Source organism: Palaemon carinicauda, chromosome 9 (genome assembly GCF_036898095.1).
Source record: "Palaemon carinicauda isolate YSFRI2023 chromosome 9, ASM3689809v2, whole genome shotgun sequence".
Lineage (NCBI taxonomy): Eukaryota > Metazoa > Arthropoda > Malacostraca > Decapoda > Palaemonidae > Palaemon > Palaemon carinicauda.
The window spans coordinates 139,705,057-139,732,729 of NC_090733.1; the positions used below are offsets into that span (position 1 = coordinate 139,705,057).

The 27,673-nt window shown below is 42.1% G+C and overlaps 2 protein-coding genes across 4 annotated transcripts in view; one reads left to right on the forward strand and one right to left on the reverse strand.

The window, feature by feature from the left end:
• LOC137647194 (valine--tRNA ligase-like) overlaps positions 1-10,181 on the forward strand; it is an 89,452-nt gene extending 79,271 nt beyond the window's left edge. For all 3 annotated transcript variants that reach the window (XM_068380521.1, XM_068380523.1, XM_068380522.1), the window contains exons 15-20: positions 2,513-2,663; positions 3,701-3,904; positions 6,150-6,270; positions 7,600-7,775; positions 9,200-9,349; positions 9,974-10,181. In XM_068380521.1, the coding sequence (XP_068236622.1) occupies positions 2,513-2,663; positions 3,701-3,904; positions 6,150-6,270; positions 7,600-7,775; positions 9,200-9,349; positions 9,974-10,039 (868 nt within the window). In that variant the 3' untranslated portion in view covers positions 10,040-10,181. The remainder of the gene's footprint in view (positions 1-2,512; positions 2,664-3,700; positions 3,905-6,149; positions 6,271-7,599; positions 7,776-9,199; positions 9,350-9,973) is intronic.
• A 500-nt stretch (positions 10,182-10,681) lies between these two features.
• LOC137647195 (nucleolar protein 16) overlaps positions 10,682-27,673 on the reverse strand; it is a 40,407-nt gene continuing 23,415 nt past the window's right edge. Inside the window, exons 4-6 of the mRNA XM_068380525.1 lie at positions 26,691-26,780; positions 11,750-11,875; positions 10,682-10,900 (exon numbers count right to left, since the gene is read on the reverse strand). Of these exons, the coding sequence (XP_068236626.1) occupies positions 10,730-10,900; positions 11,750-11,875; positions 26,691-26,780 (387 nt within the window). The 3' untranslated portion in view covers positions 10,682-10,729. The remainder of the gene's footprint in view (positions 10,901-11,749; positions 11,876-26,690; positions 26,781-27,673) is intronic.

Below are 27,673 nucleotides of genomic sequence, written 5' to 3' on the forward strand. Positions count from 1 at the left end.
TAGCTCTAATACAAGACTAGATCTTAACTGTAATATTCTTAAGTAGGGGCGGGTCCGAAGGACCCGGGCCTAACAAAGGTCTAACACAAGATTAGAGCTTAACTGTAATATTCTTAAGTAGGGGCGGGTCCGGAGGACCCGGGCCTAACATAGATCTAATACAAGATTAGAGCTTAACTGTAATATTCTTAAGTAGGGGCGAGTCCGGAGGACCCGGGCCTAAACATAAGTGTAACTTAAACTAAAGTATAGCAATCCATTCCGGTCGAGCCGGGAGCATAAAAAAGGATGCAATAACAAGGAATTAAGACACATGGTGTCTGATTTCCTGGGGCGGGGTAGGCCCCGGGCCGGGAAATAAAGGTATATCCAAAACCAATTCATATAGAGACTCCGGGGTAGTGATCTGTCATATAATCATCCTATATAATCATAGGAAATGTTATAAAATAATAGGGGGGGCGGAACTGTAGCTAAGAACCGCCAACGGAACCCAGAGGGTTTCATATAACATAAACCAGTGTGATAAGTGAATATAAAATAGGGTGCACCGGGATCCAACTCTGTTGACCGGTGGCCAACCAGACTAGACAGAGCCGAACCCGCCGGGACACCCGGAGGACAAAGTCCATAAACACTGAACTACCCCCTCTACAAGGAGGGAAGGCAACGGTCCCCTAGGGGAGAGGGGGAGAGAAGCCTAGCCACCCACCTAGCGAGAGGGGGAGCATGGGGGAGGATCACGTGATACGAGGCAGCAGGGCTACCAACTGACGATCCCCAACCAGACAGATCAAACGGAGTAATGGCACAAATATTCATTATAATGATAATAGCGTTAAAAATTATATAAATAAACACATAGAAATTTTTTGGGCAAGGCATGCAACATAATAATTAAATCACAAAAGACACACACACCTGATGGCTTAAAAATAACATTGCCGCCTAGCAACGAAGGTCGGCAGCCATAACGATACGTAAATGATATCGGCCCTAAAATTGAACCACGAGGATTCTAAACGCTAAATAATGAATATTCACAATAACAAATAATATTTAATAATACACATAGTAACACCGCGAGTGAAACTAAAAGCTCTCAAAAACAGGAGTACCAACTGTAGTGAAATCAAGCAAGATCGATATGACGAAGAGAATAAACTCCTATAATATAAATATTAAACGATCTAGGTTGCTCAAAACACAGTAAAACCAAGCTTGGTACTTAACTTAGACGGTGTCTCCTGAGAAACCGACGAAGATGCCATAATCCAATGGAAAATAATCCAAAACGAGAGCACAACAAAAATGCGGGTTACTGCACAAGTCGTGCTAAAAGGAGTTGGGTTCTGAGCGGATGCATTGTTAGTAGTACCGAGTGAGGTTGAACGGCTCTCCTCTATTGGGGTTTCTGTCGTGGATGAATCTAAATAGTGCGGGACCTCTGGATTATACGCCCAATTTTATACCGACACCAATAGGTGAGCGAGCTAGTTAACCTAGCACTCCTTTACATTTTTTCTCTGGTATATTTAGCAGTAAATTACCTAAGAATAAGTGCTAAATGGAGCTTATTCACTGGGCGGCACAGGTTCGAGCCCAGAAAAGTGATTTATACATTTCCTATACATGTACTGAACAGGAAAAAGTACTTGCAAATCACTTTCATTATACAGTATAAAAACCATATACAGTATCTACATTGATAAGTTTCCATGTGATGTAAAGTAATTAATTCTTTTTGTATGAATAACAGACCGATGTAAGGTGTTTAAAACAATGATGTTATTCAACTATATTTTACTAAGAGTACTAGATAAACTATAGTTATAAATATCTAGAGTTTTTTTAATTCTCAAGCCATATTTACTTAATAGAAAATGACACAAGAATTTGACTAAAACTTTTTTATGACAGAAAACTCTTTAAATTAATTTTGAGTAAATGTTAATCTCAATGATTTTGCACACAAGACGATGGATTATGTCTGTGGACGAAGAAATACAATAACGTTAAATCATCTTATGCAAAAGCGTTTAATAAACTTTGGTGTCCAAACGCACAAACGTAATTTCAGCCCTTGCGTTATCATACATTTTATCTATTACTGTAATATTATTATCTCCCCTATATAATAAAGAGAAAGTGTCTAGCTACATATATAGAAATATATAACTTCGGTCTCTCCCTGTCCCTCGGGTAGTCTATTATTATTATGATTATTATTATTATTATCATTATTAATTTCAAAATTATTATTATTATTATTATTACTAATTTTTAAATTATTATTATTATTATTATTATTATTATTATAATTATTATTATTATTAAGAGAGGGTGCGTGTGCATATCTATCAAAATATTTAGCCGTCATATTTGGCGGATCACGTACACTAGTCAATATCATAATCATTAATATTTTTATTACTGTATTATTATTATTATTATTATTATCATTATTATTATTATTATTACTGTATTATTATATTTTCCTCTTTCTTTCAAGAGACAATTTAACAGTAATGGACAGATGGGTGCTGAGTCAGCTGTCCCAACTCGTCAGCAGCGCGCAGAAAAACATTCCGATATTCAACCTGCATCACGTTGTCGTGCAGTTCGAACATTTCTGGTACAAGTGCCTCTGCGACGTTTATTTGGTAACTATCCGGTGTTCTTGTCACTCGATTTACTTGCTTACTAAAGACTGTCTTCATTTCAGAATGCAAATAGCTTGCTTATACTTCCTTTTTTCTTTTTGTTGTATATTGTGCACTGTTTCATTTCTGTCTTTTACTGTATAATATTTATTATGTTTTGTCATATACTGTACAGTACTGTATATATTTTGTTTTTGTGGTATATTTCACATTTTATTTTATTTTTTTATATTCTGTTCATTCTTTTTCTTTTATACTGCATAGTATATTCTATTTTGTTTTTATTGTACAGTATACTGTACTGTCCCTTTCTGAGTGGGGATACCTTAACTCAGTGAAAGGTTTTGTGTATGGCCATGATCAGCAAAGCCCTACTAGTCAGGGCCTCCAATTCTAGGTAGGTTTACTGTGCGTGATCAGACAAAAGTCTCCCACCATCACCAATCCGCACTGGCCAGCGTGGTGATTAAAATTGCCTAACTCCTGATATGTCTGAGGCGTTTGTTCTGCAGTGGAATAGAAACGGCTGCATTTGTTAACCCTTTTACCCCCATGCTATTTGGAAATCTCCAACCCTTAACCCCCAGGGGGTTATTTTTTTCCCAGCATATTTTGCAGTATATATTTTTCAAATTGCTCTAACAGCCTTAATTTTCATCATAGAGAGATCAGGTTGGTCTCATTCTCTTGGAAAATGCCTGAATTTTCTCAAAAAATTATCAAAAATATGAAAAAAAATTACATAGCATTTTTTGGCAAGGACGTACCGGCACGTCCATGGGGGTAAAGGGATGGCCTTTGTGAAACGTATCAGTATGTCCTTTGGGGGTAAAAGGGTTAATCCTTATATTGTACTGAGCATGTCTTTTATGTTTGTGTCATATATTCTACATTCCTTTCCTGGTAAAGTATTTTTTAAAATCCTCTTCTCACCCAGATGATTGTTGATTCTACTTGGGAAATCCAACATCAACTTAAGTTTATTATCACAATGCAAATTAAAATCCCTCATTCCTCGGCGTCACATTGTTTTACAGGAAAGCATAAAGCCAGCTTTGAGATCCGGCGAAGCGGGACCCAGGAACGCCTCCTTCCAGGTTCTGTGGACGTGCGTGGACGCGTGCCTCCGCCTAGCGTCTCCCTTCATGCCATTCCTGACGGAGGAGCTCTACCAGAGGCTGCCGCGCCATCGAGGGAAGGAAGAGAGTATCCTTCAGTGTCGGTATCCGCGGGAAGATGAGGTGAGTTTGAGTTTCTGCGAGTTTTTCTTATTATTGCGGTTATGTTTTGATAGGCATGTATTTTTTTATTCATGTTAGTATGTTTGTTTGTTTATGATTCGCATAACTCAAAAACTATTTGACCCATCCCATGAAATTTGGTGGGATAATTTACCGCGATCCAAAATCAAAAAACAATTTCATTTGATTTTGGGAGCGATCGGGTTAGATTTCATGTCACGAAAAAGTAAAAAACGTCTGGTATATTGTGATCAATATTTATACAATTTGCATGAAACTAGTGCCAAAATGTGCATACTGTAATTCAATTGCATATCTTATGATGTGGAGTTGGCGAAGATGTGTGCTCTACCGAGTGTTTATTCTAGTTTGGCTAATGTTGGGGATGTTGAAGTCAACACAAAGGCCAAAGGCTGTAATTTTATAGATCATACCAGTTATATTAGGTCCTTAACTTACAAACACACATCCAATTAAAACCATAAACCTCAGATATTATCAAAACTTCATAATGAAATACAGAACTGCAATTAAACAATATATAATTTAATGCTGGTGTATCTCGAGTAGATAGGGTTAGGAACGAAGTGGTGAGGGTGAGAACGGGTGTAAGAAATGAGTTAGCAGCTAGAGTGGATATGAATGTGTTGAGGTGGTTTGGCCATGTTGAGAGAATGGAAAATGGCTGTCTGCTAAAGAAAGTGATGAATGCAAGAGTTGATGGGAGAAGTACGAGAGGAAGGCCAAGGTTTGGGTGGATGGATGGAGTGAAGGAAGCTCTGGGTGATAGGAGGATAGATGTGAGAGAGGCAAGAGAACGTGCTAGAAATAGGAATGAATGGCAAGCGATTGTAACGCAGTTCCGGTAGGCCCTGCTGCTTCCTCCGGTCGCCTTGGATGACCGCGGAGGTAGCAGCAGCAGGGGATTCAGCATTATGAAGCTTCATCTGTGGTGGATAACGGGGGAGGGTGGGCTGTGGTACCCTAGCAGTACCAGCTGAACTCGATTCCCTTGTTAGGCTGGGAGGAACATAGAGAGTAGAGGTCCCCTTTTTTGTTTTTGTTTCATTTGTTGATGTCGGCTACCCCCCAAAATTGGGGGAAGTGCCTTGGTATATGTATGTATGTATAATTTAATGCATTAATCACAACAACACTTGTAATAATCTGGTATCTATTACGTATGAAACATTATTTGTTGACTTTTGCAGCTGGAAATCGTAGAGATGGGAGTCAGGTTAGGCCTACCCATGGAAAAAATTGTAATAAAATTCGACATACAAACAGCTTATTGAAACCTATTCAGTATGTAAGTTGAGGACATTCCATCCACCGCACTTGTCACGCCCAACTTAAAAATCTCTGAAAGGTATTTGAGTAAAATTTGAGAATTACAGACTTAGCTGTCTAGTTTCTCATGAGTTTAAATGAATAACCTGTTCAGAGTACAGAATTGAATGTCATAGTATGAGTAGGAAAATATAGAGAGAGAGTAAGCTGTCAGTATTGATGCTTACGAAGTCTCTGAGATGATCAAAAGAACTGTAGACAAAGAAAAATGGTTAAGGAGTAATTGATAAGAATATTTTCAATTAGGAAAAAAAGAAAATAGAGTTACCCAGGTTATGTTCCTCGTGTAGGGAGTTTTTAAATCCATAAAAGGTGCCTCTAGAGGTTGACAGCCAACACCATCATTTTAGACATACATACATCTTCTTCCCTTCCGTTATCCCTACATAAAGGGGTCGGTTGCCTGATGCACCCTCTTCCAGCAAACTTCTCTCCATATCATCCTTCACCTCATCTCGCCCTCTAATTCTCCGCCTCCTTCTTGATCTCCTCCTAACAGGTTCCTCCCAAGTTCTCCTCACTCCCTCCCCACCATCCATCCTTAACAGGTGCCCACACCATCTCAGTCGTGACATTTATCACCTCTGTAATCATTACTACGCCCGCTATTCGTCTTATTTCATTTTCCAATCTTTCAAATAGTGATATTCCCATAGTCCACCTCAACATTCTCATCTCTGATCTCTCAAGCTTTACTTCCACTTTTTGTCTTAGAGTCCTCATTTCCAATCCATGGACTCCACTGTATTGATTCTTCTCTTAGATTGAAAGGAACAACGAAGGTATTGGATCAAGAATCCCATTATAGAAAGGCTGTCCTCCACTGAAATCTTGAGACCGCTATTGTTCGCATGAGCCAGTGACTTTCTGTAATCTGTTTTCTTTATTATTCCAGTGGGACTGTTGGCGAAACGTCCATTTGGAAGATCAGGTGAAAGTGCTGCTCGAAGTCGTCACATCGCTGCGGTCCATGAAAAGCACATACGGAATCGAGGGTCATCGGCATAAAGTTCAAGGTGAGATGCTTATCCTTGCTGTGGTTCGTTTTAAAAATCTTTAAATGTTGTTCATGAATGGTGGGACCTTGTTCTAGAGACTAACCATACATATGTATAATCAGCGGCCAAGCCCCCTCTCCATCAACCCTTTTACCCCTAGGCTTTTTGGAACTTTCCAACCTGTAACCCTTGGGTTATTTTTTTTTCAAGCACATTTTGCAGTACATTTTTTTTAAATTGCTCTAACAGTCTTAATTTTCATCATAGAGAGGTCAGGTTGGTCTCATTCTCTTGGTAAATGCCTGAAGTTTCTCAAAGAATTATCAAAAATATGCAAAAAAAAAAATATAAATAGCAGATTTTTGCAACGACGTACCGGTACGTCCATGGGCATAAAGGGATGAGTTTTATGAAACGTACCAGTACATCCTTTGGGGGTAAAAGGGTTAAGTTAGGACCAGGGAGAGCTAGGCAATGGCTGCTCATGATTAGGAAGGGAAAATGTTTTCTGCTTTGATTTGGAAGCCGCAATATCACTTGAGATTTGAAATGTGGTTACAGTAATGGTTTTCCCACATTATTTTGTTTGTTTATAAATGAAAAATCTGTTCTAAAGTTGTAACTGATCTTAAAGTATTTTATAATCATTTGTTACTAATGTAGTTTATCGATTTCTTTACTTCATTTTTTCATTGGGATATTCTTATCTATTGGAGCCTTGGGCTTATAGCATCCTACTTTTCCAACTAGTGTTGTAGCTTAGCTAGTAACAATAATAATAATAATAATAATAATAATAATAATAGGAATGTTTTCTTAATTAAGAAACAAAGGTATGTACTCGCATAGAAATAGTCAAGATAAATTAGGCAGTCACGAACAAGTTGAAAAGTCCCATGGTACCTTTTCAGGATCATGTGGTCCCTTAGAATATAACTAACCATAGTTATCTTTCGATACTCCCTCCCTCTCATATTTCTGTCGACTCAAACCAGGGATTAATCCAGAATCTTAGCCCTTTTACCTCCAAAGGACGTACTGGTACGTTTCCCAAACCTCATCCCTTTACCCCCATGGACGTACCGGTATGTCCATGCAAGAAAATGCTATAAAATTTTTTTTTTGCATATTTTTTATAATATTTTGAGAAACTTCAGGCATTTTCCAAGAGAATGAGACCAACCTGACCTCTCTATGACCAAAATTAAGGCTGTTAGAGCAATTTAAAAAACATATACTGCAAAATGTGCTTGAAAAAAAATAACCACTGGGGGTTAAGGGTTAGAAAGTTCCAAATAGCTTGGGGGTTAAAGGGTTAATTCATTTTCTTCTTCTCAAATCCATCAGGAAGCCTCATAACCCAGGACCAGAGCTTGGCGTCGTTCCTTGAAGATTCGGTTTCCGTCGTCGAGACGCTCGCTCGCGTCGGTTCGTTTACGATCATCGAGGCGGCCGAGGGACCGCCCGCTGGTTCAGCGGTGGCCACGGTTTCGGACAAGACCAGCGTCTATCTTCATCTCGAGGTACGGTTTTGTAATTCGGTTTTCGTTGTTCGTTTAAGGTTTTTGTATCTTAACTATTGTATTCACATGTAGATTATCTTAATGTTAAACTAATATACTGTATACGGTAGACTTTGTAACTGGCTTTTTTTTTTTTACTATTTATTTTGATGTATTTAAGAGGAAAATCTTTGGATAGATGATTGAAAAGCCACCAACTCTTATAAAACTCCATATTGGAATTAAGAATCAGTCCCACACAGGATACAAACCTCAATTCTTGCACGATCTATCAATAAAAAAGATAAGATCTTTTCATAGTGGATAGAGCTACTGTACCGTAGTTAGCAAAAGATTGTTACAGAGTAGACGGATACTACGTTGCTTGGTGATACCGTACTCCTTTGTAATGTTGCTGGTATATTTTCAGTGCTAATATTAATTTCACAACTAAAGGCAGGGTGTTTATAACAGTTTTTTCCTATTTTCTGTGTAGGAGAATGACAGCATGATAGGTACACAGTCACAATTTCGAGGTATATATCCCGATGCTAGGGGTTGTGAATTGTGAGAATATTTCAGTGCTTGGTTGTACTGGGAGATAATACTACAGTCAAGTGATATGATTAGGTAAATGTTAGGCAGCAAGACATGTGATATCCGGTGTTCCACAGGGTAGTGTTCTTGGCCCATTACTTTTCATACTATATACACATGACATGTGGTTTGGCCTAGAAACCAAGCTTGTTGCATATGCTTTTCCAACTAGGGTTGTAGCTTGGATAGTAATAATAAGAAAAGTAGGTTTTAAGTGCGGCTATGTGTCAACGTAATGGTGCGAGAGGTGCCCTGATAGCATACCCACCCGCCCTTTGTGGGAACTAAAGACGGCTAGGAATCTTCATGCCTCTTTTGACTCGCTGGATTATGTAGTTCTAAATGATCCTCCTAAAGGCCTGTCAAGACAAGTGGGCCTTATCATCAGGCATGGCCGATAACGGGCATATTTGACGGGTAAACAGTCAAATTCCACGAACGCCCGATAATTGAAATCGACAGTCGGCACCTGATGGCGCGAGCTCCGACCCTGCCAGACACATGTTAACCCATAATGGTTTCACCACTAACCAAAGTCATTGTGATACTGTTCAGACTTTATCATCAAAATCCACATTAATGGAGTGTAAACCCTTAGTGTTACAAGAACAGTTAAACGTATATCAGAATTGAAAGCCGCTACAGCAGAGATAGGGAAACAAGGTGCTTCCGTTATGAAAGATGACACCCCAAAAAATGCATGTCAACCAATTTAGGTGTGATTCCAAGGAAACTCGCAAAACTCAGGAACTTTGTCATAATTCTACATTTTTATCATAAGACTTATGAGCAAATTTAATTTAGAAATTGTGTTAATCATGCACTACAGAACAATTATATCCCGACAGGGTTTGATCGACCCAGCGGTGGAAATAGAGAGACTGGAGAAGAAGATCTTGAAGCTGAAGAAATCTGAAAGTGAAATGCTGAAGAAGATGGAACATAAGCGCTTCAAGTTGAGGACTCCTTTGTCTGTACAGGAGTCCATGGAAAATAAGGTATGGAGATTATTTGATATTATTGTTATTATAAGGCTACAAAGCACAGGGTATCAATATGGATTTTAAAATGAGAAGTAATAAATAAACAATATAATTTAAGCAACTGAAAAACAATTGAACGAGACTTACGTCAAACTGCTCAACAGAATATTGCTTAAACCAATTTTGAACTTCTGATATTCAATTGTACAATCTAATTATGAAGATCATTCTATTATTTTTCACATTAGGAAAATTTACGAATACTTTAGCTTACCTAGTAATAATAATAATAATAATAATAATAATAATAATAATAATAATATGAAAAATAAACCAAGACTTAATTTTGTACTTAGCACAGTGTCATGTACATTATAGCCAGGGAAAATCTGATTACAAACTATTTCCAGTAACACAAAATTGTGTACAGCTTCCATAATGTTAATTGATTAATATTCTACTCTGGAATTAAGATTTTAATAGAAATTTCTTAGTCCAATTCAAGGAGGGTCAGCTTTAGAAGACTATTTTTACTGCCATGATTTTAATTTGTTTAAATTATTAAATAACAGGACTATCAACACATTTTATTTGTAATCTTATGGGGGTCGTAATCCGATTGTTTTATTCTATTCACAGCTCTCGACAATACGCAAGGAGATGGAACAGGTGACGTCGCTCATCAGAACCATGGAAGGTCTATAGCGTACACTTCTGTAATTTTTTTATTCATGTTTTGTAGATATTTAAATTGTATATAACGACTACATTGTGTATCATTGGACATAAGTATACCGCTCACGTGTTTTTCGTCTGAGCACTAATCGTGACGCGTGCATCCTTAATAGAATTAAGTTTCTTTCTGTAGAATAATACAGTTTTAACCCTTTTACCCTCAGGCTATTTGGAACTTTCCAACCCTTAAACCCCAAGGGTTGATTTTTTTTCAAGCACATTTTGCAGAATAGTTTTTTAAATTGCTCTAACAGCCTTAATTTTTGACATAGAGAGGTCAGGTTGGTCTCATTCTCTTGGAATATGTCTGAAGTTTCTCAAAAATTATCAAAAGTATGCAAAAAAAAATTTTAATAGCATTTTTTTGCAAGGACGTACAGGTACGTCCATGGGGTAAAGGGATAAGTTTTGTGAAACGTACCAGTACGTCCTTTGGGGGTAAAAGGGTTAAGTGACTGTACAAACATTCAACATTTTAAGGATGTTGAAGAACTGTAGCTGGAAATGTTTGTCCATGTTTCAGTCGTTATTGATGGTATCAAGAGACATCCATAGCGAAACCTCAATAATTGTAAAATGATTTAACACAAAGAGGAAAATGACAAACAAAAATTCTAAAAATTACCTTATATTGAACTAAGCATTTAATATTAATTAATTCTAAGCATCTTTAAGGAGTTCTTTCTCTGCGGGCAATTCCGGCAGCTTCAGTTTGTCCCTCTCCTTCAGGTATGGCGCGAAATACCTCGGGTTGGTGACGAAGGTCTTTATCTTGGTCCTGATCTGTTTCCACGAATCTTGGTAGTAATTCATGGGGTCTCTGGCCATTCCCTGTGGAGGAAAGATAAAAGAGTTGGGAAATGTCTCACTACCTCTTCAAAACAATGTCTCTGACAATGTCTCCGGTGATCTCTAGGTCAGGGGGAGACATTATCGGTAAAGAGAAACAAAATAATATTGAAGATGAGGCTGGCTTTTTTTAGTAAACAGGGCTGAATAATAGATGCCTCAAACTACAGTGTCTCCAGAAGGACGGTACATTCGTAAAGAGAAATCTTTGGTATTATACTGACGACAAAGAGGAAGCACCGAGACACTCAATCACTTGCCGCTACATATGTAGGCTATGCATACACTGCCGTTGACTCTAGTAACACAATTTCATTCACAATCTCTCTTCACATACATTGAAAGATAAGATTATGCATGCCCGCTAAAAATAGTTTATACTATGATAAAATTAATCTGCATTGCAAACGCTATTTACTCTTAAAAACAGACAACAGTTTCTACAAATATTCCAAATACAATTTTAATTTTCAAGAGATCTCTTTCATCCGGTTAATAAACAGACACTTGTCGCAACTTTGTTACCCTGATGTCAACAGTAATTTCATAGTGTCACAGCTGAGATGGTGTGGTCATGTGTTGAGAATGGAAGGTGGGGAGGGGATGGGGAGGGCTTAGGAGGAACCTGTTAGGGGGAAGAAGATTAAGAGGGAGGCAGAGAACTATATGGTGAGATAAGGTGAAAGATGACATGGAGAAAAATGGTTTGGTGGAAGAGGATGCCTTTCATCGAAGGCATTGTAGAGGGTGCGTCAAACAACCGAACCCTTAAAGTAGGGATAACAGTGGGGAAGAAGAAGAAGAATTGTTTCTGGAGTATTAATAACTCACCTTGAAGTCACTACCATGTTTGTCCAGCATGAGTGTGGCAAAATCGACGAGATCCTTGGGCAATCGAACGCCACCCACGATCTGTTTTGGAATCTTCTTTGTTGCTAGCTTTTCTAATGTCTCAACCTTGGAAAAGAAGAAGTAGAAGACAGTAAATATTTTGTTTATATATAAAATATATTTGGATTTTAAAATCATCATCATCTCCTACGCCTATTGATGTAAAGGGACTCAGTTAGATATCTTTAAAAAAATTTATCTTATACATACATACATATACCAAGGCACTAACCCCAATTTTTGGGGGTAGCTAACATCAAACAAATGAAACAAAAAAGGGGACGTCTCCTCTCTACGCTCCTCCCAGCCTGACAAGGGACTCAACCGAGTTTGGCTGGTACTGCTAGGGTGGCACAGCCCACCCTCCCACATTATCCACCACAGATGAAGCTTCATAACGCTGAATCCCCTACTGCTGCTATCTCCGTGGTCAACCAAGGCACCGGAGGAAGCAGCAGGGCCTACCGGAACTGCGTCACAATTGCTCGCCATTCATTCCTATTTCTAGCACGCTCTCTTGCCTCTCTCACATCTATCCTCCTTCACTCCATCCATCCACCCAAACCTTGGCCTTCCTCTTGTACTTCTCCCATCAACTCTTGCATTCATCGCCTTCTTTAGCACACAGCCATTTTCCATTCTCTCAACAAGGCCAAACCACCTCAATACATTCATATCCACTCTAGCTGCTAACTCATTTCTTACACCCGTTCGCACCCTCACCATTTCGTTCCTAACCCTATCTACTCGAGATACACCAGCCATACTCCTTAGACACTTCATCTCAAACACATTCAATTTCTGTCTCTCCATCACTTTCATTCCCCACAGCTCCGATCCATACATCACAGTTGGTACAATCACTTTCTCATATAGAACTCTCTTTACATTCATGCCCAACCCTCTATTTTTTACTACTCCCTTAATTGCCCCCAACACTTTGCACCCTTCATTCACTCTCTGACGTACATCTGCTTCCAAGGCCAACATTAACTTTATCATGAAAGGAAGGCCTAATTACAGAAAGAAACTAGTCGACGATGTTTAGTAAAAATACAGAATAAAAAAAACATGAAGGTACAGTAATATGATTTTCAAAATTGTCCCTGATTGAACTGAAATATATTGGGAGCGCTGTCCATCAGTCAACAGAATTTCTTGAGATCTAAATCATTTTTAAAGATGGGAAACTTAATTCTTTTTCTTCTGAAATAATAGAATTTCCTGATCTGAAGGAAAACGAAATAAAGTAGGATGGGCATCGGGAATTATACACACTGCAGGAATGTAATTTAAAGAGAGTAGTCAACTAGATAATCATCAATCTATCTTTAATTATGTACCACAAATTTTATCAGATATCTAGTCTTTATAGCTATTCACAATCAATAAATCTATCACAATTACTTTTCATTTTACATTAAATGTTCTTGAACGAGAGAAAAATAGGAAATGGGGGAATCGTTTTGGACAACTATGAAGGTGAAAAAATAGAAATACAAAAATAATGACAGCAGGGGGGGGGGGGAATGATTATTTAATACGTATTAAGGCAGTTGGTGCCGAGAAGGCATCAGTAAAGAACTGCCAGTGTGGTTTACTCAGGGACAATTATAACCAGTACATTTTGTAACCCGATAACGCACAAACTAACCATAAAAATTCCATTTTCTGAAAAATGAATTTTGCTTTTCATCAATTTTGAATAATTTACACCGTAACAAAGTAAGAATAAATTAGTTTTAACCCTTTAACCCCCAGGCTATTTGGAACTTTCCAACCCTTAACCCCCAGGGGTTATCTTTTTTCCCAGCACATTTTGCAGTATATTTTTTAAAAATTGCTCTAACAGCCTTAATTTTTGTCATAGAGAGGTCAGGTTGGTCTCATTCTCTTGGAAAATGCCTGAAGTTTCTCAAAACATTATCAAAATTATGCAAAAAAAAAATATAAATAGCAGTTTTTTGCAAGAACATACCGGTACTTCCATGGGGGTAAAGGGATGAGTTTTGTGAAACGTACCAGTACGTCCTTTGGTGGTAAAATGATATTTTAATTATAAAATAAAATTTTGAATATACTTACCCGGTGAATATATAATAGCTGCTGCTCCGGCGGCTCAACAGAAAAACACAAAAACTCGCGAGCGATCGCTATGAAGGTTGCGGGTGTGCCCACCAGCGCCAACTATCGACCAGATACCGCATATGCATGTAAACAGCTCCAATTCTTCTCATCCCGCTGGGTCTCTATCGGGGAGGAAGGGGGGGCCTTTAATTTATATATTCACCGGGTAAGTATATTCAAAAATTTATTTTATAATTAAAATATCATTTTTAAATATTTAACTTAGCCGGTGAATATATAATAGCTGATTCACACCCAAGGAGGTGGGTAGAGACCAGAGTTAAATATGTTTACAGCGTATAAGCTAAGAGTTTTTTCATTTTGACAGTTATCAATATAACAAAACCAAAATAAATAGGTACCTGGTAAGGAAGTCGACTTAGACGATTACTCTGCCTTGTAAGTCTGTCTTCCTCACGGAGCCCAGCGATCCTCTTAGGATGCTGACAGACTCCCAGGAGCTGAAGTATCAAGGGCTGCAACCCATACAACAGGACCTCATCAAACCCCTAATCTGGGCGCTCTCAAGAAATGACTTTGACCACCCGCCAAATCAACCAGGATGCGAAAGGCTTCTTAGCCTTCCGAACAACCCATAAAAACAACATTAAAAAACATTTCAAGAGACAGATTAAAAGGATATGGAATTAGGGAATTGTAGTGGTTGAGCCCTCACCCACTACTGCACTCGCTGCTACGAATGGTCCCAGTGTGTAGCAGTTCTCGTAAAGAGTCTGGACATCTTTAGAGTAAAATGACGCAAACACTGACTTGCTTCTCCAAAAGGTCGCGTCCATGATACTTTGCAGAGATCTATTTTGCTTAAAGGCCACGGAAGTTGCTACAGCTCTAATCTCGTGCGTCTTAACCTTAAGCAAAGATCGGTCTTTCTCACTCAAGTGTGAATGAGCTTCTCGTATTAACAATCTGATAAAATATGACAAAGCATTCTTTGACATAGGTAAGGATGGTTTCTTAACCGAACACCATAACGCTTCAGATTTGCCTCGTAAAGGTTTAGTACGAGCTAAGTAGAACTTAAGAGCTCTAACAGGGCATAATACTCTCTCTAGTTCATTGCCTACGATCTCCGATAAGCTAGGAATATCGAAAGATTTAGGCCAAGGACGAGAAGGCAGCTCATTCTTGGCTAGGAAACCAAGCTGCAGAGAACAAGTGGCTTTTTCTGACGAAAAACCGATGTTCTTGCTGAAGGCATGAAGCTCACTGACTCTTTTAGCCGAGGCCAAGCATACCAGGAAAAGAGTCTTAAGAGTGAGATCTTTCAGGGAGGCTGAATGTAAAGGCTCAAACCTGTCTGACATGAGGAATCTTAGGACCACGTCTAAATTCCACCCAGGCGTAGCCAAACGACGTTCCTTAGAGGTCTCAAAAGACTTAAGGAGGTCTGGCAGATCTTTATTGTTGGAAAGATCTAAGCCTCTATGCCGGAAGACCGAGGCCAACATGCTTCTGTAGCCCTTGATCGTGGGAGCTGAAAGGGAGCGAACTTTTCTCAGGTATAAGAGAAAATCAGCGATTTGGGCTACAGAGGTACTGGACGAGGATACGGAAACTGACTTGCACCAGTCTCGGAAGACTTCCCACTTCGATTGGTAAACTCTAATGGTAGAAGCTCTCCTCGCTCTAGCAATCGCACTGGCTGCCTCCTTCGAAAAGCCTCTAGCTCTCGAGAGTCTTTCGATAGTCTGAAGGCAGTCAGACGAAGAGCGTGGAGGCTTTGGTGTACCTTCTTTACGTGCGGCTGACGTAAAAGGTCTACTCTTAGAGGAAGACTTCTGGGAAAGTCTACCAGCCATCGAAGTACCTCGGTGAACCATTCTCTCGCGGGCCAGAGGGGAGCAACTAACGTCAACCTTGTCCCTTCGTGAGAGGCGAATTTCTGCAGTACCTTGTTGACAATCTTGAATGGTGGGAATGCGTAAAGATCTAGGTGTGACCAATCTAGGAGAAAGGCATCTATATGTATTGCTGCTGGGTCTGGGACTGGAGAGCAATAGATTGGAAGCCTCTTGGTCAACGAGGTTGCAAAGAGATCTATGGTGGGTTGACCCCAAGTCGCCCAAAGTCTCTTGCACACATCCTTGTGGAGGGTCCATTCGGTTGGAATTACTTGACCTTTCCGACTGAGACAATCTGCTAGAACGTTCAAGTCGCCCTGGATGAACCTCGTTACTAGGGAGATGCCTCGATCTCTTGACCAGATGAGCAGGTCCCTTGCGATCTCGTACAGAGTCAGTGAGTGGGTACCTCCCTGTTTGGAAATGTACGCCAAGGCCGTGGTGTTGTCCGAGTTGACCTCCACCACCTTGCCTCAAAGGAGACTCTCGAAGCTTATCAAGGCCAGGTGAACTGCCAAAAGCTCCTTGCTGTTGATATGCATGCTCCTCTGACTCGAGTTCCACAGACCTGAGCATTCCCGACCGTCCAGCGTCGCGCCCCAGCCCAAGTCCGATGCGTCTGAGAAGAGAACGTGGTTGGGTTTCTGAACTGCTAGGGGAAGACCTTCTCGTAGACTGATATTGTCTTTCCACCAAGTCAGACAAGTCTTTATCTTTTCGGAAATCGGGATCGAGACCGCCTCTAGCGTCTTGTCCTTTTTCCAGTGAAAAGCTAGATGGAATTGTAGAGGTCGGAGGTGTAGCCTTCCTAGCGAGACAAATTGCTCCAGGGATGATAGCGTTCCTACCAGACTCATCCAATTCCTGACTGAGCAACGTTCTTTCTTCAACATCTTCTGGATGACGAGCAGGGCTTGATCTATTCTGGGGGCCGACGGAAAAGCCCGAAAAACTTGACTGTGAATCTCCATCCCTAAATACAGAATAGTTTGGGATGGGATCAGCTGGGACTTTTCCAAGTTGACTAGGAGTCCCAATTCCTTGGTCAGATCTAGAATCCAATTGAGATCCTTCAGACAGCGATGACTGGAAGAGGCTCTGAGAAGCCAGTCGTCCAAATAAAGGGAGGCTCGGATGTCCGATAAATGGAGGAATTTTGCCACATTCCTCATAAGCCTCGTAAACACGAGAGGAGCCGTGCTTAGGCCTAAGCACAGGGCCCGAAACTGGTACACCACATCGTCGAAGACGAATCTCAGAAAAGGTTGGGAATCTGAGTGAATGGGGATGTGGAAGTAAGCGTCCCTTAGGTCGAGAGAGACCATCCAGTCTCCCTTTCTGACCGCTGCTAAGACTGACTTTGTGGTCTCCATGGTGAACTTCGTCTTTGTGACAAAGACATTCAGAGCACTGACGTCTAGCACCGGTCTCCAACCTCCTGTCTTCTTTGGTACTAGGAAGAGACGGTTGTAAAACCCCGGTGATTGAAGGTCCGAGACTTTGACCACCGCTCCCTTCTCTAGTAAAAGAGACACTTCCAGTTTCAGGGCTTGTCTCTTTGCTTCCTCTCGGTACCTGGGAGAGAGATCGATGGGGGACGTCGCTAGAGGAGGTCTGCGTACAAAAGGGATTTTGTACCCCTCTCTGAGCAACCTCACAGATTGTTGATCTGCGCCTCTCTTCTCCCAGGCTTGCCAGAAGTTCTTGAGTCTGGCACCTACTGCTGTCTGAAGTTGCGGGCAGTCAGACTCTGCCCCGCGAGGACTTGGATCCTTTCCTCTTTCCTCTCTTCCCTTCGGCACGAGCACCTCCCCTGCTGGGGGCTCTGCCACGAAAGGGCGGAATAAACCTGGACGCTGGAGTGTCTATCCTAGGTCTAGCAGACAAGGCAGGCAAAGGGGGAACTTTGCGAGCCGAGGACGCAACCAAATCGTGGGTGTCCTTCTGCACTAAAGACAAGGCTATTTCCTTAACTAAGAGTTCAGGAAACAAGCACTTAGACAAAGGCGCAAAGAGTAGCTCAGATCTTTGACATGGCGTCACTCCTGCTGAAAGAAAAGAGCACAGAGACTCTCGTTTCTTTAGGACTCCTGACGTGAATGAGGCGGCAAGCTCGTTGGATCCATCGCGGACGGCCTTGTCCATGCAGGACATAATGAGTAAGGAAACATCCCTATCGGCAGATGAGATTTTCCTACTCAGGGCTCCCAAACACCAGTCCAGGAAGTTAAAAACTTCAAAAGCCCTAAAGATGCCTTTAAGAAGATGGTCCAGGTCTGAGGATGACCAACTAATCTTCGAGCGTCTCATGGCAAGGCGGCAGGGAGAGTCTACAAGACTTGAGAAGTCGCCCTGGGCAGAGGCAGGAACTCCCAAGCCGAGAACTTCTCCCGTGGCATACCAGACGCTCGATCTAGACGAGAGTTTAGATGGGGGGAAGGCAAAGGCCGTCTTCCCTAAACTCCTCTTGGTTTCCAACCAATCGCCTAACAGCCGTAAAGCTCTCTTGGATGAGCGAGAGAGAACGAGTTTTGTAAAGGCTGGCATGGCAGCAGGAACGCCTAAAACAAACTCAGACGGCGGCGAATGAGGAGCCACAGAGATAAAGTGTTCAGGGAACAACTCTTTAAAAACAAGCATGACTTTTTTAAAGTCCATAGATGGTGGAACTGCTCTAGGCTCATCTAAATCTGAAGGCTGATCCTCAGGCTGGGGTTCAGCAACGTCCTCATCTGATAACTGATGAGAAAACGGCAAAGGGGTAGGCAACGTTTGACCCGCAGCGTCCGGCCGCACTGGTGCATAAGTGACGGAGCAGGACGCAGCGTCCTGAAACTGCTGAACAGTCTGGGAACTGTCAACAACAACAGGTGCGCGAGGACGCACAGCGTCCACCCGAGACTGTTTAGACCGTCTGGGTTGTGCAGTCAACACCACACTGGGTTGCGGAGGTTGACGCACCGCGTCAAAACAAGTCAACTCTGATGGTTGGTGAACGTCCTGAACGTCACCAGTCGCATCAGTGAGTTGCCTAACGTCAACGTGCGGCTGGAAATCCACACGGGACCGCATCGGGGGAGGTACAACCCCAACTGGTTGACGCGAGAAAGCTACATCAACGTCAACAGGACGCACAACAGAACGCTTGGATGGCTGACGGCCAGTATCTCCATGAGAAAAACGGCTAGGTTCAACGGAAACCTTCTCAGCGTTGTAGTCTTCCATAAGGGATGCAAGCTTAGACTGCATGTCCTGCAGTATAACCCATTTAGGGTCTACGGAAACGGGTGCGGTAACAGACGGGGTTAGCGACTGAGACGGCACAACTTTGCCTTTCTTAGGCGGCGAGCAGTCATCAGATGACGGCAACGGGTCCGAACTGTCCCAGTGACTACATCCGGGACGTTGGACTTGTCCTGAAGGAACCGACTTGCGTTTCAAAGGTCTAGAGACCTTGCTCCATGGTTTCTTACGTGAAACGCCTTCGGACGACGAGGTAAAAATGGGCTCTCTCGTCTTATCGTAGGGGCGATCTTGACGAGATACGCCTGATACCAAAGAGGGAACGTCTGTTCGCTGATCAAGGCCTCTCGAACCCATAAGTCGTACGACATTGTTTCTCCCCTGGGCTTGGGAGCTTGCAAGAGGTCCCGGACTAGGTGAACGACAGGCACGAACAGACGAACCCTCGGTCGCAACACTGTTCACAACACTTTGCGTAACACTAAGCACTTTCCCACTTTCCGCCGTGGCACTTTGGCACTTGAGTTCCTTCACGTCAGCCATGAGTTGATTACGGTCACTTGCTAAAGCCTCAACTCTCTCCCCCAAGGCATGAATAGCACGCAACATGTCTTGCATAGACGGTTCCTGAGTGCTAGGAGGGGGGTTAGGAACAACCACTACAGGGGAAGGATTAGGTTCAGGGGCATGTGGAGAGGAAAAATCTACGGACCTAGATGAACTTCTCCTTACCCTATCTCTCTCTAGTCTGCGTGTATACTTATCAAATTCGATCCAATCGAATTCCGAAAGGCCCACGCATTCCTCACACCGATCTCCCAATTGACAGGTTTTACCCCGACAATTGGAACAAACAGTATGAGGGTCGAGAGAAGCCTTTGGAAGACGCCTATTACAGTCCCTAGCATTACACTTTCGAAACTTAGGAACTTGAGAAGGGTCAGCCATTTTGAATTAGTCAAAGAAAATTCCAAAAACGATCTAAGTCATCAACAAATAATCCGATTCAAAAAAGAGTTCAAGAGTTATGTTGAAGAAAAACACCTGTACTGCGAAAGCTCAAACCAAATTAAAGTACTTCACCAAATATGATGGGAAAACTCCAGGTTCTACAGCGAGTAAAAGTACGTCTTGTCGTCAACGTCGACAGAGAAGAATTGAAGGTTTTGTTTACATTCGAGTGGTATCTGGCCGACAGTTGGCGCTGGTGGGCACACCCGCAACCTGCATAGCGATCGCTCGCGAGTTTTTTTAAGTATGTTGTCTGTCGAGCCGCAGAGTTGCAGCTATTATATATTCACCGGCTAAGTTAAATATTTAAAAATATCATTTTTAAATATTTAACTTAGCCGGTGAATATATAATAGCTGATTCACACCCATGGTGGTGGGTAGAGACCAGAGTTAAATAAGTTTACAGCGTATATGCTTAGAGTTTTTGACAGTTATATCATAACAAAACCCAAATATATATAGGTACCTGGTAAGGAAGTTGACTTAGACGATTACTCTGCCTTGTTAGTCTGTCTTCCTCACGAAGCCCAGCGATCCTCTTAGGATGCTGAAAGACTCCCAGGAGCTGAAGTATCAAGGGCTGCAACCCATACAACAGGACCTCATCAAACCCCTAATCTGGGCGCTCTCAAGAAATGACATTTGACCACCCGCCAAATCAACCAGGATGCGAAAGGCTTCTTAGCCTTCCGTACAACCCAAAAACAAGATTAAAAACATTTCAAGAGACAGATTAAAAGGATATTGGAATTAGGGTAATGTAGTGGTAGAACCCTCACCCACTACTGCACTCGCTGCAACGAATGGACCCAGTGTGTAGCAGTCCTCGTAAAGAGTCTGGACATCTTTTAAGTAAAATGACGCGAATACCGACTTGCTTCTCCAAAAGGTCGCGTCCATAATACTTTGCAGAGATCTATTTTGCTTAAAGGCCACGGAAGTTACTATAGCTCTTACTTCGTGCGTCTTAACCTTAAGCAAGCATCGGTCTTTTTCATTCAAGTGAGAATGAGCCTCTCGTATTAAAAATCTGATAAAATATGACAAGCATTCTTTGACATAGGCAATGATGGTTTCTTAACTGAGCACCATAATGCCTCAGATCCACCTCGTAAGGACTTAGTACGAGCTAAGTAGAACTTAAGAGCTCTAACTGGACACAGCACTCTTTCAAGTTCGTTGCCTACGATCTCTGATAGGCAAGGTATATCAAAGGACTTAGGCCAAGGACGAGAAGGCAGTTCATTTTTGGCCAGGAAACCAAGTTGAAGTGAACATGTGGCTTTTTCTGTAGAAAAGCCGATGTTCTTACTGAAGGCATGAAGTTCACTGACCCTTTTAGCCGAAGCCAAGCACACTAGGAAAAGTGTCTTGAGGGTGAGATCCTTCAGGGAGGCTGAATGTAATGGCTCAAACCTGTCTGACATGAGGAACCTTAGGACCACGTCTAAGTTCCATCCAGGAGTTGCCAAACGACGTTCCTTAGAGGTCTCGAAAGACTTAAGGAGATCTTGGAGATCTTTATTGTTGGAAAGATCTAAGCCTCTATGACGAAAGACCGAAGCCAACATGCTCCTGTAGCCCTTAATCGTGGGAGCTGAGAGGGAGCGAACATTTCTCAGATGTAAAAGAAAATCTTCGATTTGGGCTACAGAGGTACTGGAAGAGGACAAGATGCTGACTTGCACCAGTCTCGAAAGACTTCCCACTTCGACTGGTATACTCTGATGGTAGAAGCTCTCCTAGCTCTCGCAATCGCACTGGCTGCCTCCTTCGAAAAGCCTCGAGCTCTTGAGAGTCTCTCGATAGTCTGAAGGCAGTCAGACGAAGCGCGGGGAGGCTTTGATGAACATTCTTTACGTGGGGTTGACGTAATAGGTCTACCCTTAGAGGAAGACTTCTTGGAATGTCTACCAGCCATTGAAGTACCTCGGTGAACCACTCTCTCGCGGGCCAGAGGGGAGCAACCAACGTCAACCTTGTCCCTTCGTGAGAGGCGAACTTCTGCAGTACCTTGTTGACTATCTTGAATGGTGGGAATGCATAAAAGTCCAGATGAGACCAATCCAGTAGAAACGCGTCTATGTGGATTGCTTCTGGATCTGGGACTGGTGAGCAATAGATTGGTAACCTCTTGGTCAACGAGGTGGCAAAGAGGTCTATGGTGGGTTGACCCCAAGTCGCCCAAAGACTCTTGCACACGTCCTTGTGGAGGGTCCATTCCGTGGGTATCACATGACCCCTCCGACTGAGACAGTCTGCCAAGACGTTCAAGTCCCCCTGGATAAATCTCGTCAACAGGGAGATGCCTCGATTTCTTGACCAAATGAGAAGGTCCCTTGCGATCTCGTACAGCGTGAGGGAGTGTGTGCCTCCTTGCTTGGAGATGTACGCCAAAGCTGTGGTGTTGTCTGAGTTGACCTCTACCACTTTGTTTCGAAGAAGGCTTTCGAATTTCATCAAGGCCAAGTGGACTGCTAACAGCTCCTTGCCGTTGATGTGCATGCTCTTCTGACTTGAGGTCCACATACCCGAGCATTCCCGACCGTCCAGGGTCGCACCCCAACCCAAATCCGACGCGTCTGAGAACAACACGTGGTTTGGGTTCTTGACTGCTAGGGATAGTCCCTCTCTCAGACTGATATTGTTGTCCCACCATCTTAGGCATGCCTTTACTGGTTCGGAGACCGGGATTGATACCGTCTCTAACGTCTTGTCCTTGTTCCAGTGAGATGCTAGATGGAACTGGAGAGGCCGAAGGTGTAGTCTCCCTAGCGAGACAAACTGCTCCAGGGATGAGAGAGTCCCTACGAGACTCATCCAAATCCTGACTGAACAACGTTCTCTTTTCAGCATTAGTTGGACTTTGAGCAGGGCTTGTTCTATTCGGGTGGCAGACGGAAAAGCCCGAAAAACTGGACTGCGAATCTCCATCCCCAAATATAGAATAGTCTGGGATGGGATCAGTTGGGACTTTTCTAGGTTGACCAAAAGTCCCAATTCCTTGGCCAGACCCAACGTCCAATGTAGATCCTGCAGACAGCGATGACTGGACGATGCTCTGAGAAGCCAGTCGTCCAAGTACAGGGCTCGAAACTGGTACACCACATTCCTGTAAACAAACCTCAGAAACGGTTGGGAATCCGGGTGTATAGGAATGTGGAAGTATGCATCCTGAAGGTCGAGAGAGACCATCCAGTCGCCTTCCATTAATGCTGTCAAGACAGCTTGGTAGACTTCATCGTGAAGTTTGTCTTGACAATGAACACATTGAGCGCACTTGCCTCTTACGTACTCCTGCAGTGAACGTGGCTGCCAGATCATTGGAGCCATCCCTGATAGTCTTGTTCCTGCAGAGAACGTGGCTGTCAGATTATTGGAGCCATCCCTGATAGCCTTGTTTATGCATGACATAATTGTACAGCAAAACTTCAAACGCTCGAGAAAAAAAAAAAACTCCTAACAGGAGATGGTCTAGCTCTGAAGCCGACCATAAAATCTTGGAGCGTCTCAGGCCAGGCGCCAGGGAGAGTCTATGAGGTTTGAGAAGTCTATCTGGGCAGAGGCAGGAACTCCCAAGCCGAGAACTTCTCCCGGGTCATACCAGACGCTCGCTCTATAAGCCAGTTTAAAAGGGAGGGAAAGCAAAGGCTGTCTCCCCCAAACTCCTCCTGGTAATCAACCAGTCGCCTAGCAAACGTAAAGCTCTCTTAGAAGAGCGAGAGAGCACTAGCTTAGAAAACAACGGCTTCGAAGTAGCTAGGCCTAGTGTAAACTCTGACGTTTAGGAGAACGAGGAGCAGCAGTTACAAAAAGATCCGGACAAAGATCCTTAAAAATCAGCATGATTTATTTAAAGTCCATAGAGGGCTGAGCAGCTTTAGGCTCCTCTCCGTCTGACAGAGTCCACAAGGGAATATCAGTAGGAGGGGGATCAGCAACTTCCTCATCTGAAGGAACCTCGTCCGACAATTGCCGAGTCTCAAGCAAGGGAGAGACCTGCTGTGGTGGCAATGCTTGACAAGCAGAGTCCACACGCAAAGGAGCATCAGTAGCAGTCAAGGACGATACGTCATGTAACTGCTTAAAGGACTGACCAGCAACAACAACAGGTGCGGGAGGACGCTCGACGTCAACTCGAGACTGCCTTGACTGCCTAGACTGAGCAGTCAAAACAACTCTTGACTGCGGTGCTTGACGCTCAACGTCAAAACAAGTCAACTTCGCTGGTTGGCGAACGTCATGAACGTCAACAAGAGCAAGCGGCAGCGGCTGAACGTCCACAAGCGGCTGAAAGTCAACACGGGACTGCATCGAGTGAGGCTCTACAAAACGTGATTGACGTGACTTTGTAACGTCAACGTCAACAGGACGAGCAAAGGCTCGTTTGGGCGGCTGACGGCCAGGATCTCGATCAGCTAAGCAGCGAGGATCATCGTGAACCTGCTCAGCAGAATAGTCCTCCATAAGAGAGGCAAGCTTATTCTGCATGTCTTGCAGTACAACCCATTTAGGATCAACGGGAATGGGTGCGGTGAGAGACGAGGGTAACGTCTGTGACTGCAAAACCTTGCCTACACTAAGACTCTCGGAGCCTGTGTTACGCTTCTGTTTAGGCATCGAGCAGTCTTCCGATGACTGCACAGGGTCAGAGCTGTCCCAATGGCTACAACCAGGACGCTGGACCTGTCCTGAAGGGACTGACTTTCGCTTTAAGGGTCTCGAAACCTTGCTCCACGGTTTCTTACGCGATAAGCCTTCGGATGACGAGGAGAAAACCGTCTCGCTCGTCTTATGGTAGGGGCGGTCTTGACGAGACACGCCTGAAACCATAGAGGGAACGTCTGTTCGTTGGTTAAAGCCTCTCGAACCCATAAGTCCTACGACATTACTTCTCCCTGGGGCATGGGAGCTTGCAAGAGGTCTCGGACTAGGCGAACGACAGGCACGAACAGACGAACCCTCTGTCGCAACACTGATAACACTTTGCGCAATTATCACTTTATCACTACGATTTTCTGTTTTGCACTTACTTCACTGAAATCGAATTTTTTAATAATTTCACATTAGGCATGAATAAAACTGATTTCTACCTGAAGCACGCAATTCTCATCAAAAGGTTATAATTGCGAAATAAGTCGTATAATGTAAGCACATTAATACAAGCAAAAAAAAACAGTAAACATATATATCGAATAAAACGGAAATATGTAAAGATAAAAGGATCAGTGACTGGGGAGGAGACTAAACACTAGTTCATTCAAAACTACGTTTTCAATCTCTCACCGTACAGTGCCTTGGGACGAGAATAAAAACTAAAAACGTTTTATCCTTTCTCCCCGTACAGAGACTTGGGACGAGAGTAAAAAAAACTGACTCGAGAACAACGTTACTCGCTTGGGACGAGAATAAAGATCGGAACGATCTCTCTTCCTCTCTCTCTCTCTCTCTCTCTTGATTTCACACCGAAGAGAAAAGCCCACTCACCTTTCGTCAATAAACAGGTTATTTGACCAAAGGAAAAAAACTGAAAGGACTAAGAAATTGAAAATTAACAAGTTCCTTTAAATTAGTATTTAAAACATTTCAGTTTGAAAGAAGAATGAACAAAACGTCAGAATCGATTTACTCTTTCTGCAAAGTGAAACCGTGATTCTCTCTTTCTCTATCGTAACGATAGAGCGCAAAATGCATAGCATAAATAAACCAAACGTTAGTTCATCTTTGAAACAGTACGAAGACTATTCAAAGAAAATCTTTCATAAAATATGTACTAAAAAATATTCATTTAATAAGTTTTAAATCATTTGCTCTGTAAGAGTTAATAACGATTGAAAGGGCTCAACGTTGTTTAACTTCGGTTTCCAAGTTAGGACCGCCTACTCTCGGATTAGGGGAGGAATAGGTAAGGCCGCATATAAACAAATCATTAAAATTTATCTTGATGTTTATTATAAATGGAAAGCTAATCGAAGAGGCCTAATAAAGGCGGGTGAGATATAAAATATATAGAGGAAAATCTATAATTAACAACAACAATTTATAACGTGATAAGATAATTGCTAAAAGCCTAAAACACACTTCCGTACTAAGGGAAGGGTCGGCCATTTTGAAAAGTCAAAGAAAGTCCAAAAAACAATCCAAAGTCATCAACAATTAAATCTATCCAAAAAAGAGTTCAAGATTTAAGTTGAAGATAAAACACCTGCACTGCGAAAGCTCAAACCAAAAGGAAGTACTTCACCAAGTCTGTTGAAAAACTCCAGGTTAACAGCGAGTAATGGTACGTCTTGTCGATCAGACCGACAGAGAAGAATTGGAGCTGTTTACATGCATATGCGGTATCTGGCCGATAGTTGGCGCTGGTGGGCACACCCGCAACCTTCATAGTGATCGCTCGCGAGTTTTTGTGTTTTTCTGTCGAGCCGCCGGAGCAGCAGCTATTATATATTCACCGGCTAAGTTAAATATTTAAAAAGGGTTTTAAGTTTCAATGGAATAAATTACTTCACTAAATTACACAAAAGCTAAACACATTATCACAATCTTGCCTTATATAAGTTTAAATTCTCTCACGAAAAAAAGCAATTCGGCAATTTGCAACGCCGAATGACTATATGATACGAAGCAACTTACCACTGGGGTTTCTTTCTTCTTCCTCTTTCGCTTCTTTGGGGTCGGCCTTTCCTGGCTGTCCTCGTCGTCGCTGTATTCTTCATAATGATCCTGTGGATAAAGGTTAAGGTTAGGGTTAATTCGTTCTACCTTTTGCTCGACCTGGACCTTGACCTTTGACTTAAGACTTTCAAAATTGAATCACTTCCACGTCTCAACGTAACAATTTATCCCTGAAAGTTTCACTACTCTAAGAGTAAAATTGTGACCAGGAAGTTAACAAACAAACGAACAAAAAGGAGTGAAAACATAACCACCTCCTAACTTCCTTGGCGGAGGTAAATATTCTTACCTTTCATTCTAGGGGAATTCAAACACGGAGAAAGATACAATACCGGGCTACAATGACAAATGGAATTTTTTAAAAATTCAACTGCACTATAATTAGGTATTTCATCATTTTTAAATCAATTTTAAGGAAAATTCAATCTACCCTTGTAAATTTTAACCCTTTTACGATCAGGCTATTTAGAACTTTCCAACCCTTAACCCCCCATGGGTTATTTTTTTTTTCAAGCACATTTTGCAGTATATTTTTTTTAAATTGCTTAAACAGCCTTAATTTTTGTCATAGAGAGGTCAGGTTGGTCTCATTCTCTTGGAAAATGCATGAAGTTTCTTAAAAAAATCATCAAAAATATGCAAAAAAAAAAAAAAAAAAATGTAAACAGCAGTTTTTTGCAAGGACGTACCGGTACGTCCATGGGGGTAAAGGGATGAGTTCTGTGAAACATACCAGTACGTCCTTTTGGGGGGTAAAAGGGTTAAGATTGCCCCTCGACATATAAATATTTCAGCGACATCCACCAAGAACAGCGACTCCATGAACAGACAATTTAGCCCCTTTATGTCATAGCTTAATCATGTGAGGTTCGATGCATTACAGCCAGTACAGAAGATCACCAACTTGCAAACGTTCGGAGATGGAAACAGAAATCCAACCG